General features: G+C 37.8%; 2 protein-coding genes across 3 annotated transcripts; one reads left to right on the top strand and one right to left on the bottom strand.

The window, feature by feature from the left end:
• Positions 1-697: 697 nt before the first annotated feature.
• On the top strand, positions 698-3,401 carry LOC127266672 (transcription factor PCL1-like). 2 transcript variants are annotated; one of them, XM_051297013.1, is made up of 2 exons: positions 698-1,967; positions 2,077-3,150. In XM_051297013.1, the coding sequence occupies exon 1, from the start codon at positions 943-945 to the stop codon at positions 1,933-1,935; it is 993 nt and encodes a 330-aa protein (XP_051152970.1). In that variant the 5' UTR covers positions 698-942; the 3' UTR covers positions 1,936-1,967; positions 2,077-3,150. The 2 variants fall into 2 exon arrangements, with proteins under 2 accessions (XP_051152970.1, XP_051152969.1); XM_051297012.1 differs by lacking the exon at positions 2,077-3,150 and adding an exon at positions 3,158-3,401 and having other exon boundaries at positions 699-1,967.
• Positions 3,402-3,545: 144 nt separating this feature from the next.
• On the bottom strand, positions 3,546-10,655 carry LOC127266671 (pumilio homolog 2-like). The gene is made up of 10 exons (XM_051297011.1): positions 10,113-10,655; positions 9,356-10,024; positions 7,086-8,593; positions 6,865-7,006; positions 6,650-6,757; positions 6,235-6,447; positions 6,020-6,130; positions 4,582-4,776; positions 4,141-4,315; positions 3,546-4,028 (listed from the first exon to the last, which is right to left on the bottom strand). The coding sequence occupies exons 2-10, from the start codon at positions 9,998-10,000 to the stop codon at positions 3,991-3,993; spliced, it is 3,135 nt and encodes a 1,044-aa protein (XP_051152968.1). The 5' UTR covers positions 10,001-10,024; positions 10,113-10,655; the 3' UTR covers positions 3,546-3,990.
• Between the last annotated feature and the right edge of the window lie 1,750 nt (positions 10,656-12,405).

Here is a 12,405-nt window from a genome sequence, read left to right as displayed (position 1 = left end):
TTGAACACGGGTGTGTTTCTATGTATATGGCGTGTTGATTCCATCTACGTCGACTCCATTATATCTACGTTAATATTTTCTATTAGTTTGATAACGGTGAAACTGAAATTGATTGAAATTGATATTGAAATTAAATATGATAATTATATATATATGAGCAAAAATAGATACATTTTAATCATATTGAGACCAAAATTATTTTTTTTTCTAAATAAAAATTTAAAAATTCAAAAAAATTAATATTATACAAAATAACCGTACAACCTTCAAATATATATATATATATGATGTAATTATATATCTTTTATCGTTTAAAAAAAATTAATAATTTCATATAAAATATTATTTTTTATATATTTTGTCGTGTCGAATATAAAAAATATATATTCTTATAAAAAGTGATCTAGATCAAAGCATTGGATAATATTCTTAAAAAGCAAATCCAAAATAAGAACAACTCAACACGGTCACAGAGAGAGGTGAGCGATAGATGTTGGGTGCTGTGCAGTGAAGATATTTTTGTAAGCGGTTCGAAAATATCTCATCTGCCTGCCTGCCTGGCTATGGAATCCCCCCGGCCCAGTGTGTCTCGAACCTCAACCGGACCGGACTAAAATAAAAACCCAACCGGACCGGACCTGCTGAGCGACCGAGCGAGCGAATTCCCCTTGTTTTTCCATTGTTATTAGTTCACTTACCCTGCCCTGCCCTGCCCTACCCTACGCTACCCTACCCTCGGCTGCTGTTCCTGTTCGTGTTCCTGTTCCAGTTCAGTTCAATTCAATTCAATTCTACAAAGGCAGGCAAGAAGGAAGGCACAGACACAGTTATCTTCTTCTTTCTTGTATTCGAGTCAAATCGGAGGGTTGGTTGTATCTTATCGGGATTCAATTTCAAATTCAATTGCTACATGTATTATGTGTGTGTGTGTATGTATGTAATATGGGTGAGGAGGAAGTGAGAATCTTCGACGACGACAGCGTGGCGGAGTGGGAGGCGGGCCTCCCCTCCCTCCATGATCTCACTCCGCTCTCCCAGTCCCTCATCCCCGCCGAATTGGCCTCCGCCTTCAAAATCTCGCCGGAGCCCACGCGGACCCTGCTCGACGTCAACCACGCCTCGCAGACCACACTCTCTTCCCTTCGAGGAGGGCCCCCCGCCAACTTCAAGCCCTTCGTGGACGACGATCACGTCATGACTGACCCGGACCCGGACCCGGACCCGGACTCGGACCCCGCGGCGGAGGAAGGATCTGATTCGAAGAAGACCCGGCGGACTGACCCAACCGACGATCTGGCTCTGGACGACCAGTCAGCGGCAGGGGCGGGGGCGGGCGGCGCCGCCAAGACGACTCTGAAGCGGCCGCGCCTCGTGTGGACCCCGCAGCTTCACAAACGGTTCGTGGATGTGGTGGCGCATCTAGGGTTGAAGAACGCCGTCCCCAAGACAATTATGCAGCTGATGAATGTGGAGGGTTTGACCCGCGAGAACGTCGCCAGCCATCTCCAGAAGTATCGCCTCTATGTCAAGAGGATGCAGGGCCTTTCCAACGAGGGCCCCTCGCCCTCCGATCACCTCTTCGCCTCCACTCCCGTGCCGTTGCAGAGCTTCAACGACTCATCCACCAGCCATGGGAATGGAAGCCATAGCACCAGCGGGGGCGGCAATGGAAACCTCGGCCTACCGTCGCCTCCGATTACAATGCCATATCCTCCTCCTCCTCCTCCTCCACCACCACCTCCTCCGCAGCAACAGCAGCAGCCACCTGTGATGCCAATGCAGCTATTACCTGGAAATGGATTTCATGGCTACGATCAGTACCATTACCAGCAGCAGCATTACAGTACCATGGTGCAGCAGCAAAGGGACTGGTCCGGGAACAAATTCAGTGGCGGCTATTCTCATCACATGGCACAGAACAACAATAAATGTTAGGATGATTGAATTGTGGAATGTTGGGAATAAAGGTGAGAGAGTTTTCTTATGGTATGACTTCTTCAATTTGTGTTGTTTGGTTGATCTTTGTTTTGCTGTTTGTTCTTTCTCCATTGCTGATCTCGAATTGGTACCATACAGGAGGATCTGGTGGATTGATTCTTTGCACTGGGAATGTGACATGTGAACCTCAGCTAGCTAGGACTTGTTATGTTAGCCAAATATATCACTTGATTGAATATACATCATAATCCAGCATAGGATTCTTATATTGATTGCTATAAACTGTACTCATGGAGTGGTAGATTAGATATATGATTAAATTATAGGACTTATGCCAACTTATGCATGTTATATATTATGAAATGTTTGGATCTTTAAAGAGCCAAATGGATAATATGCTTTGTTCTTTGTAAATAAAAGTTTGTGTGTTAAAGGACCATTCTTTGGGTTTGCTCCCTGTAATTACTGGTGCTTCAAATTGTTTCTTATAAATTTGGCCGGACTAAAGGCAATGAAATTGTTTGTCACTTAGCCTCATTTAAGTTCTTGCATGGAAGAACTCTTGCTTGCAACTAGTTGTCCCTAAGTTACTGATAATCCTGCTTCTTTGTGATGAGATTGTTTAAGAATGTTTGTTGGTGTATCGCGTTATCAGCATAAAATTGCTTACTTTTGTTTTTCTTTGGGAGTTATTGCGATTTTGAATTGTGCAACAAAGCTCTCTTTATGAATTGTGCAACAAAGCTCTGTTTTTGAATTGTGACTGTTGACATACTTATTTAGCTATTTCATGTTATATATCATTTTTTCATCTTGTGCAAAAGTTTTGGCATATTTTCACTCTCATCTAGGGGAGACCACCAAGAAAGCTCATGGTGCCACAACTAGAATCTTGGCTGCACATTTAATTTCTTGTGAAGGTGGATAAAATTGAGTGTGAATGTTGGTGCAATACTACTTAGATCTTTAGGATGTTTTCTCAATTCACTTGCCTTTTTGGTTTATCGAATCTAAAAAAAACTTGTCTAACTGAATGCATTTGTTACTTGTCTTCTGTTTCCTTCTCTTATGAATGTAAATTGAGTGAATTGCTTCCTGTTTTCTGCTGCTGTTTTTCATTAGCTTATGCAAGAACAAAGTAAATGGATGGTAAAAGAATTAACAGGCTCAGGATTTACATAAATCACTCCTTTTTGTTAACCTGCTGCTTCTTTTACAGAATTCACCAGTGAGTGCAATAACAAGACACAGCATCGTGGTTAAGTGATTTACATGTAAGATTTTCTAGAGCGTATGGCGATGCTCTGCTCTGCTTACCCACCCGAATAGCTCAACAGAGTCCCATGGCGCGGAAATTCAGAGCACATTTTATCGTTCTCTATATATCATCTTCCAGATGTTTTTTGTTGATTTAATGTTACCATGCTCCAGAACATCACTCTTAATGTTTTTTAAGTCCTTCACATGATGGAATAATGACTGGCATATTCTTTGTTCCATGTTTTACTATTGTATGTATAAAGATTGTTAAGATTCAGAATCTGTATATGCAAGAATCTGAGGTAAACTGGTTTATGATGATTTATATGAAATTTGCAAGAAGGGAAAGAAGAAACAGCGCCTGTAAGGAGAAAACATCCTTAAATTATATAATAACATCCCTGGACTAGAAAGAAAACCAGTGCTTCACAATTTGTACAGCCACTAAGGTGCCGCGTCGAAAACTTTACATCCTCGGCATGGCATGGCATGGCTTTGCATTTTGCCTAGCGTAGAGTATCATCTATCTGATTGACTGACTTTTTATCTGGTGCAGGCACGGGCATCATCGGGATCGTTTGGCCTCTGAGCCTCTCTGCATATACTAAGCCTCGATCTTTTCTATGTATAATAATAAAAACTGAACACTACACACGATACAGTTTTCCATTTTTTTTCTTTTTCTTTAGTACAGGCAACTCAGACTTTATTCGCAATCAGAAACAGAAAGAAAGAGAGGTAGCCCAAACTAGCCTCAGTTAGCTGTACAACAACTCCCTCCCTATGCCAATTTTACGCCGCATTCAGGCTCTGTGCGGCCATTCTCCTTTCTGCAGAGAAAGTTTTGTTAGATCATTACCTGCTGCCGTAAGTATTTTGTATAGCCGAGGAAGTAATGCAATCACAAAAAAACTGCATAAACCGATAATGCCCTGATGTTACCTCCAGCAGCAACAAGTTTCTCCACTCGAGCTACTATATGCTTCCCATACGTATACTTTTTGAGCGCATTCAAATGAATTTTAATTCTCGATAGGATTAGCTCGCGCTGCTGATCACTACAGGTCTCAAGAACTTTCTGAACAACATAATTTGCGAACTGATCTTTCATCATAGCCTGGATATGGCGAGAGGGACAAAAAGATTAATATTGGAGCAGATACTATGATATAATAACTAATTCATCTTTAAATGTACTGATTATGTCATGTGATGCAGAATATCATGGATCACACCACCATTAACAAGATCAGACAAACCAATGTCGAATGAATCATGGAAATTGATGCTTGTTTTCCCCACAAGTAAAACACATTTTATTGGGAACTTCTACCTAAGAAAGAATGCGTTGAGCTAAGGAAGTAAAAATGGGACATAACAAACCTGAAGAGGCTCATTCTCATCAGTTGTTCCAAGCATCTCATTCACCAACAGTTGGCGTTCACTTGAATCACCAAAAGTCAAGCATTTCTCAACAACATTAGATGCAAACTTCTGTTGGCTCATCTGAACAATTTTCCCTGCCAATTCCTGAATTATCAGAGATCGTTCGTGACGCTTCCCATGCTCCAATACATGCTGCATCAACAGTAAGTGAAACCGATTAGTATTGTGCAGCCTAGCAAGCATGCATGCTAAGATGCCTAAATATTTGCCCATTTACTGAAATAGCTGAGATATACAGCTGTAGAAAGGCAGGTAATTAATTATCTATTGAAAGTAGAAAAAGAGATAAGGATCTATTCTTTCTGAGATTTTTTTCACTTTCTTTACTTTATAATCCTTATGATTCCATGTAAAAATATTTTATTTCCTCTCGCAAAATATCATATCAAACTTTTATTTAAACACAACACAAACCAAACACACCCGAACAGTATGTTTACTTTGTATTTGTATTTTTGTTGTATGTGATTTTTTTTGTTAAAAAAAAAAAAAAAAAAGGAAAGATAATATATACATATATACAGTATGTGATAGAAATAATTTTGATGTAGAATAAAAAAACTATGTAAAAGAAAAGACACTAGTAAACGGAGCCCTAATATTTGGTGAAAGATTACAATAACAATACACGAGTATAAATCAGTGACTAGAAAGGAGGAAACCATTGTTTGCTTGTGTTATCCAAAATTCATTCATCTATAGTAATTTATTTTTCTTCCTTCCAAAAGATCACATAATATATTTATTTTTATTAAAATATCACATCTACTGCCTCTCACATCAAACATTTTCTACCTCAAATTTTTACAATTACTGAAATGCCCCAAAACACAACCAAAACTTTTCCAGCAATGTAAATAGTTCTACTCTGATGCATCTCTTGACCCTCATTATTTTCACTTTAGTTTGACCACATATCAGTTCCTCGACATTATTTTGGTCACCACAAATAACATATGAAACCAGAAGTCAATCGCCAGAGATGTACAGTAAGCATTCTATGCTAAATTATTTATATAGGCAGCGTGCGTACATCTATGGTGGAAGCAGGACGTGTGCCATATAAACTAGCTACGGAAGAAATGAAAAAAAAAGCTAGCAAAGGTATGCTGACTGGTTGATCACTTTACAAGTACAAAAGAATTCAAAGTCTACAGCTAAAAAGAGTGAAATATGGAGTCACAAACCATAGAAGATTATCAAGCAGAATACAAGATAAGGTGGTACGGTACATAAGCATGCTTGAAAAAATAAATGGTAAAAATAATAGACAGAATTTTCAGATTAAAAAATATGCCCCAAGGTGAAAAATAGTTCCAAAATGTATACAGGATCATAAGAAATATACAAATAGATTTACAAAAAAACTACAAACCTGAACAACATAGTTTCCATACTGATCCTGTGCCAGCATGCTTACAGCCCCTAGAATTTCATCCATCACTTTGCTTTGGGTCTTTGGATCCTCACAATGCTCCAGAACTCGCTGCAGAATATAAAAAAATAAAAAAATCTTACAAATTACAATAAGAAGTCCAAGCAACACTTTTGAAGAAAAAAAGAAAAAGCAAGGGACCGTGAATCTCTAACCTGTATCACACGACATCCATACGGATGAGTGGAGAGAGTAACAACTTGGCCAAAAAATGTAGATACAATAAATTGAATGTACTCCTCTGGCACACATTCAATGCATTTCTGAATGACATGATTCCCATTCTGATCACGCACACAACGCATGACATGCCCATCTAGCTCTTCCACCATTTTGATCTTCTGATCAACATCAACAACTTCTATTGCCTGAATGACCAGGCAATTGCTCATCGTATCAATATTTTTATAAGCAAAATTATCTTCATTTAGCATACAGTATTTTTCAATATCATTACATGCATATATATACACATTGGAAATTCAGAATTGATACATTCTCATATGTAAGAAACTTACTGAAGTTTCGAAACCACACCTTTCAGGTATACAAGTATGCGTAAGAGATTACCTTCTGTATCACTCGACAACCATACATTTGCAGACTTAAGTGAAGCACATTCCCAAAAAGAAGGCCAGCTAATTTCCTTCTCTGAGACTCCATTCCATGTTCAAGAAACTAGCAGAACAAGTAGATTAGCACCAGAAATTATGCAGCATGATCTAAAAGCTATAACTAAGAACCATACAGTTTGTAAGATGAATGACTTGCCGCAAGTTTTTTACCTTTTGGATTACATAATTCCCAAACACATCAGTAACTAAAATAATAGCAGTAGGATAGATTTCATTGAAAACCATGTTCTTCTCTTCATTCGTGGCGGTTTCAAGCTTTTGCTGAATGAATCGGCTTCCATATTGGTCAGCACTAGTTAAGGTGTAACAGAGCAATAATGTCAGATACCAATATACACCAAAATGTCAAATTAGAGTGCATAAAGGCATACCTAAAGTCAACAACATGACCAGCAATCTCTGACAGCTCAAAACATTTGGTTTTGTTGCTTTTGAACTCCTCAAGCAAAGATGAAGCTAGACCATTATCCATGTTATCCAAGTTCCACGGTCCGATTACAGACCCCACGGCATTTCTCACACCACCAGGGAACCTCATATTGAAGTCGCCGTGCCCCAAAGGATTGCCAGGTCCTCCAGCTGAATTTGGAATAACTGGACTAGCCAAGGGACTTCCAGGATAAGACAATCCAAGACCATATGCAGGATTTCCATAGTAACCATGAGGACTAGTTGCACCGGTCTTGGCACCAAATGATGTTCCATACTGTGATTTTTGGGCTGGCAGCAGATTCCCAATGTAAGCTTTTTGAAGAAGGTCCATATATGAATTCCCCATGTAATTCCGATCAACAGAGGGGTCGTTGAGAGCTGCAACTTGTGCTGCAGCATATTCAGCTGTCCTCATGTACTGCAGGTATACCTGATCAGCGTATGGTGATGGCATGGCACTCCCTACCAGCTGATTTCCAATTCTCCCAAGCTTCTGCTCCCCAGTGGTAGCGGCAAGATTTGATGCACCCAACACCCTAGAGTCCATTCCAGGTACGGCCATAGCAGATGCAGCAGCAGCATTCTCGAATAAAGGTGGTAAATTGCCGCTCATTGGACTCCCAGAGTAGCTGCCTAATCCATAACTTGAAAAGGAAGAATTGGGACTGCCCATGTGTTGATATTGAGAGAGGAGGTCCACACTGTCAACTGCAGCATTGGAAGCTCCTTTCAGATAGATGGCCTTATTAGAGGGAACTTTCTTCTGCAGCTCAGATTGGAGGGAAGTGCTTATGAGATCGGTCCTATCACCACCACCCGTACTAGAATCCAAAGGCATTATTTTTCCAGGCTGAGGCACAGTAGACATATTGAAATGCAAAGGTTCATGCATTTTCATAGAAGGTCGCTGTCTTGCATTGTTCTGGCCGCCCTGGAGAGCAAATGGATAATTTTTACGGTCATTGGCATCTTGTTCAATCTGTGACGAAAAATGATTTTCTGCATCTATAATTCCATTAGATAGATTCATGCCTGATAAAGCAGTAGCAAGACTCGCTTCACTTGAATGGGAAGACTCAACATTAAAGGAGCTAGAGCTGCTAATGTTTCGTTTTTCATGATTTCCGGCTCGGCCACCTCCAATAGGATTTGGGCAGGGACTGGGAGCTCTTGCAATGTGTTGAGGATCAGGAGTTGTGCTTCTTGACAAGGATGAACCCAACGCAGCAGCATAAGAATACGATGCTGGTTGCCCAGACAACTGAGTAGCTGAAGAGCTCTGAATATCTGTAACAGAGTGAACTGGATCAGAAGAAGTAAAATCCTGATGCAGATGAGCCATGTCAGTCTCTGAGCCAAAAGTTCCACCGACATTCTTATCAAAAGCATTTCTGCTCGACGGGCGTGAAGGGTGTACGGAAACTGGAGTTGTACGGTTCATGTCATCCTGCAAGCATAACTGTGTCTTAGCTGTAGCCAATTTCTATAAATAAATAAATAAGAAGGTTGTGATGCCTAATAATCTTCGAGAAAATCCTAATGAACCTGTGCAGATACCACAATGGAGAAGAAAGTACACTGAAACATCAACCATGGAAATAAGATTATACAGACAAAGAATCATTGATAAAGGGAAAGATGATTGGTGGATTGATTATTCCAACTTCCAACCAAGAATAACATCAACAGATTGATGAATTGTTTTCACAAAGACAATTATGGAGAATGATTGCATATGCAAGCAATTAATGATAGGCAGCTCAACAAATTGAGATAATGAAAAAAGATCATTTTCCATGTGGCGGAGAATACTTTTCCCTTCAGGTGATACACTAACATGATTACTAACATGATGAAACCCATATAAAAAGTCTTGCCCCATTTATCAAATAAAACAAGTCGAATCCATTGGAGGAGGCGTAAGCAGATAAGGTTACAAAAGAAGCTTTGCAGAAAGATAAAAACAGATAACAATTTCGGAAATACACCCATTTGAAATCTGTAATGAACATTAACATGCAAACTATGTAGAAAGATGATAGCAGTCAGGACAATATCTAGAGGATCTGCAATTATAACTAGTAGTCAAATCCCAAATTCGGAGAGCCACGGCGTTGTATTCTTGATATAAATAAATGTCCCAAGAAAAGTGAAAAGAATAATTGAAGCAATGTGGTGTACAGACAGACCAACAGTCCATGTCACAAACCTGAAAGATCTCAGCAAGACTCTTCTGCTTGTTACCTAACCCTAATCCCGGCAAACCAATTAGTCCATCACCGCCCCAGTCAACGGAACCCTGAAGCTTGTCCTCAACATCACTATCCTGCTTCTTTAACTCAAATCCGGGCGGCATCGAAAGCAGTGACCTCCCACCATTGGCACTGTCATTCCTACTCACCTTCCTCTTATCCCCAATAGCCGAATTTCCGCCCTGAAATCTCCTCGAGGAGCGCCAGTCCTCCCGCGACAAAAGTGGAGGTGGAAGCCGCGGATTCAGATTCACATTAGAGTAATAGTAAGACAGATAAGCAGGATCAGACCTAATATCCTCCTCAGACAAGAATCCATTGCTCTTAGAGGAGTTTCTTTGAAACTCCAGACCTGTCAAGCCTACGCTACTCCCTCCGCCTCCTTGACCTCCATGGCCTAACAGCCCACTGACTGCACTCAAGGAACCCTCAACAGTGGGCGGAGCAGATCCACTCCTGTAAATATTCAGTTCCCTTTCAAGATCATCGGCTTCTTGCCGCCTCTGTTCACGGAGCAAGAACCCTAGATCATTCTCTAACTCATCCCCAAATGAATTTTCATTGTTACCAATCATTGGCCTCCGCTCCAATTCAGACAACATGATGATGGTGATTCTCCACAAAATCTAAACACCAAAAAAAACCTCAAATAACCAACCGCTAATTAATCCAAAATAAATAAATAACCCCAACGTCACGAATCGAAAATCAAACCTTCGAGCTCACAAAAGTTCCAGCCTTTGACCATCACGTCTCGAAGGAAAACAAGAACAAAAGTTAAAAAAGGAAAAAAAGAAAAAGGCTGAGGTCTCAAGAAAGAGCAAAACCGTCAAAACAACACGATCAAACGTAAAGCAAAGCTCACTCCCACCAACGACGACGAGTAACCGCAAACTGAAAAACTGTTCCTCAGCATAAAATCCATCTTCTCATCCACATTGAATCCTCAGGAACACCGAGAAATAAAAAACATTCCCTCAATCAAAGGAAGAAAAATAGGGGCTCGGCTCGGAACTAGGATGGATGGCTTCAGGGTTTGTACAAGAACAATACCACAGAGTGACACACACGCCCATGATTCTATTACATAAATATATATTTATGCACATATATATATAGAATCTAGCGTATTTATATACACATACGAATAGGAGGTAAATCAATCTGGCGGCGGACCGCTCCTCCAAGAAGCCTCTTTTAGGGTTTTGCTTCTCGGTAGAAATGGGAGTGGTTGTTGATGAGGTAAATGCCACACACTCGCACACTTTCTCTGTACATTTAACCTACTGGCTACTGCTGCTTCTATAATTGCCCTTTTTTATGTTTTTCATACTGTCAAAATCGAATTAACAAAATTCCCTTAATCGACGGAACTCCTAATTGACCCAGTATATTTTACTGTTATATTTCTTACACTAATTACATTGACCCAGTGAACATATTATATTTTACTGTTTTATTTCTTACACTAATTACAGTGTCTTTGATTTTGGGTGTCAACATTTGAATTAGTAAAAAATTTAAATTTGTATAATTATTTAATTTGATATTATAAATATAAAATAATTTTAATATAATATAAAAATAAAAATAAATTATTTAATTTGATATTTTAAAAAAATAGTAAAAATGTTTGAAAATTTCATAAAAAATCACAATTACCTAATATTTTTTGTTACACTATCTATATATTTTTTATTAATTTTTTGGGCAATAGTATTAAACTCCAAATATTTTAAACTTTGTTTGTTATGTTATAATCCCTTTATACCACATAATTGAACTATTTTATTAGTTACACGTATTTAGGGAAATAGTATTCAATTAGTTAATAATAGTGAACGATAATACTCTTATTTTATTATTTTTTATATAATTAATAATATTAATATTTTTAAAATAAATTCAAAATATATCATAAAAAAATTAGAATATATATTTAAATATTTCTAAAAATTATATCGCAATAAATAAATATATAATATTGATATAATTTTGTAAAGAATAAATTTTTTTATAATACAAGTAAATAAAAAAATATTTTTATTTATTTATAATTAAAATAAACTAATTTTATAAAAGAAGTAAAATAAAATGTAAATTAAAATATTTATATTTTTAGGAAGTTGAAATAAAGGAGTTTTGAGTATGTCGTACATAATTTATAATATTATATGTTATGTAATTAAATATTTGTTAAGTATTTTTTGAATTGGTAAGTTTTAAAGATATCAATTATTATAGGACATATAAAAATAAAAAAAATTTCAATTATTACGAGACGGAGGAAATATTATAATGAATAAAAGAATGTACTATCTATATTTTTCCATTCGGTTCGATCCCGGTGTTGATTTTGAGAAATCAATATTATATTGATTTTTTGAAATAGCATCTATCAAAAGTTTAGAAAATAATCACATTATCTATATTAATATTAAAAAAAAAAAAAACAATACAATAACAAAATATTACACAAAATACATGATATGAACACATTACAAAACATCAGCGAAAGGTAAAGTTAAAACAATTGTATGGATTTAATGTAAAACCTTGTGATATTGGCATAGTGTAAGCGACATTTAATTAATGAAAGTGTTGTTGTAGTTTCTAATCTTCGTATTAAAATTAAAGAGAATACTTAAGTGAGTTTGAGCGAAGCAGGCTAACGATCTGCAAAAATCAGTAAAGTTAGTCTAAGTAGAGTAGTAAAAGCGAGTCCAAGTGGGTGAGTATGGTGACATATTTAAGTGAGTGAACAACATGCAGGAGATGGATAGGATTGAAGTTTTGTTGAAATGTTAGTGTAGTGAGAGTAGTGATAAGTGACACTGTATACTGGTGATGGTAGCAAATGATGGTTGAAAGTGATGATGATTCTGGAAGCGATAATATATCTAATGATAGAATGAAACGATGTGTTTGTGTGTGAGATAAGTTGTGTTCCTTAATCGCTAGGTCACCTTGGATGAAATGAGCAGGAGGATTAATGCAAATTAATGGG

The sequence above is a fragment of the Andrographis paniculata genome, unplaced genomic scaffold (assembly GCF_009805555.1).
Source record: "Andrographis paniculata isolate CXL003 unplaced genomic scaffold, ASM980555v1 Contig77END, whole genome shotgun sequence".
NCBI lineage: Eukaryota > Viridiplantae > Streptophyta > Magnoliopsida > Lamiales > Acanthaceae > Andrographis > Andrographis paniculata.
Note: the sequence above shows the minus strand (reverse complement) of the source record. Positions and strands in the feature narration are given on the sequence as shown.

What these genes read in the sequence shown, in the direction of transcription:
- LOC127266671 (XM_051297011.1), bottom strand. Translation starts at nt 10,000, where the DNA reads ATGTTGTCTGAATTGGAGCGGAGGCCAATGATTGGTAACAATGAAAAT. An exon ending in GTTGTCGAGTGATACAGAAG is followed by an intron (nt 6,448 to 6,649) that starts GTAATCTCTTAC and finishes CTGGTCATTCAG; the next exon opens with GCAATAGAAGTTGTTGATGT. An exon ending in ATGGATGTCGTGTGATACAG is followed by an intron (nt 6,131 to 6,234) that starts GTTAGAGATTCA and finishes TATATTCTGCAG; the next exon opens with CGAGTTCTGGAGCATTGTGA.
- LOC127266672 (XM_051297012.1), top strand. Translation starts at nt 943, where the DNA reads ATGGGTGAGGAGGAAGTGAGAATCTTCGACGACGACAGCGTGGCGGAG.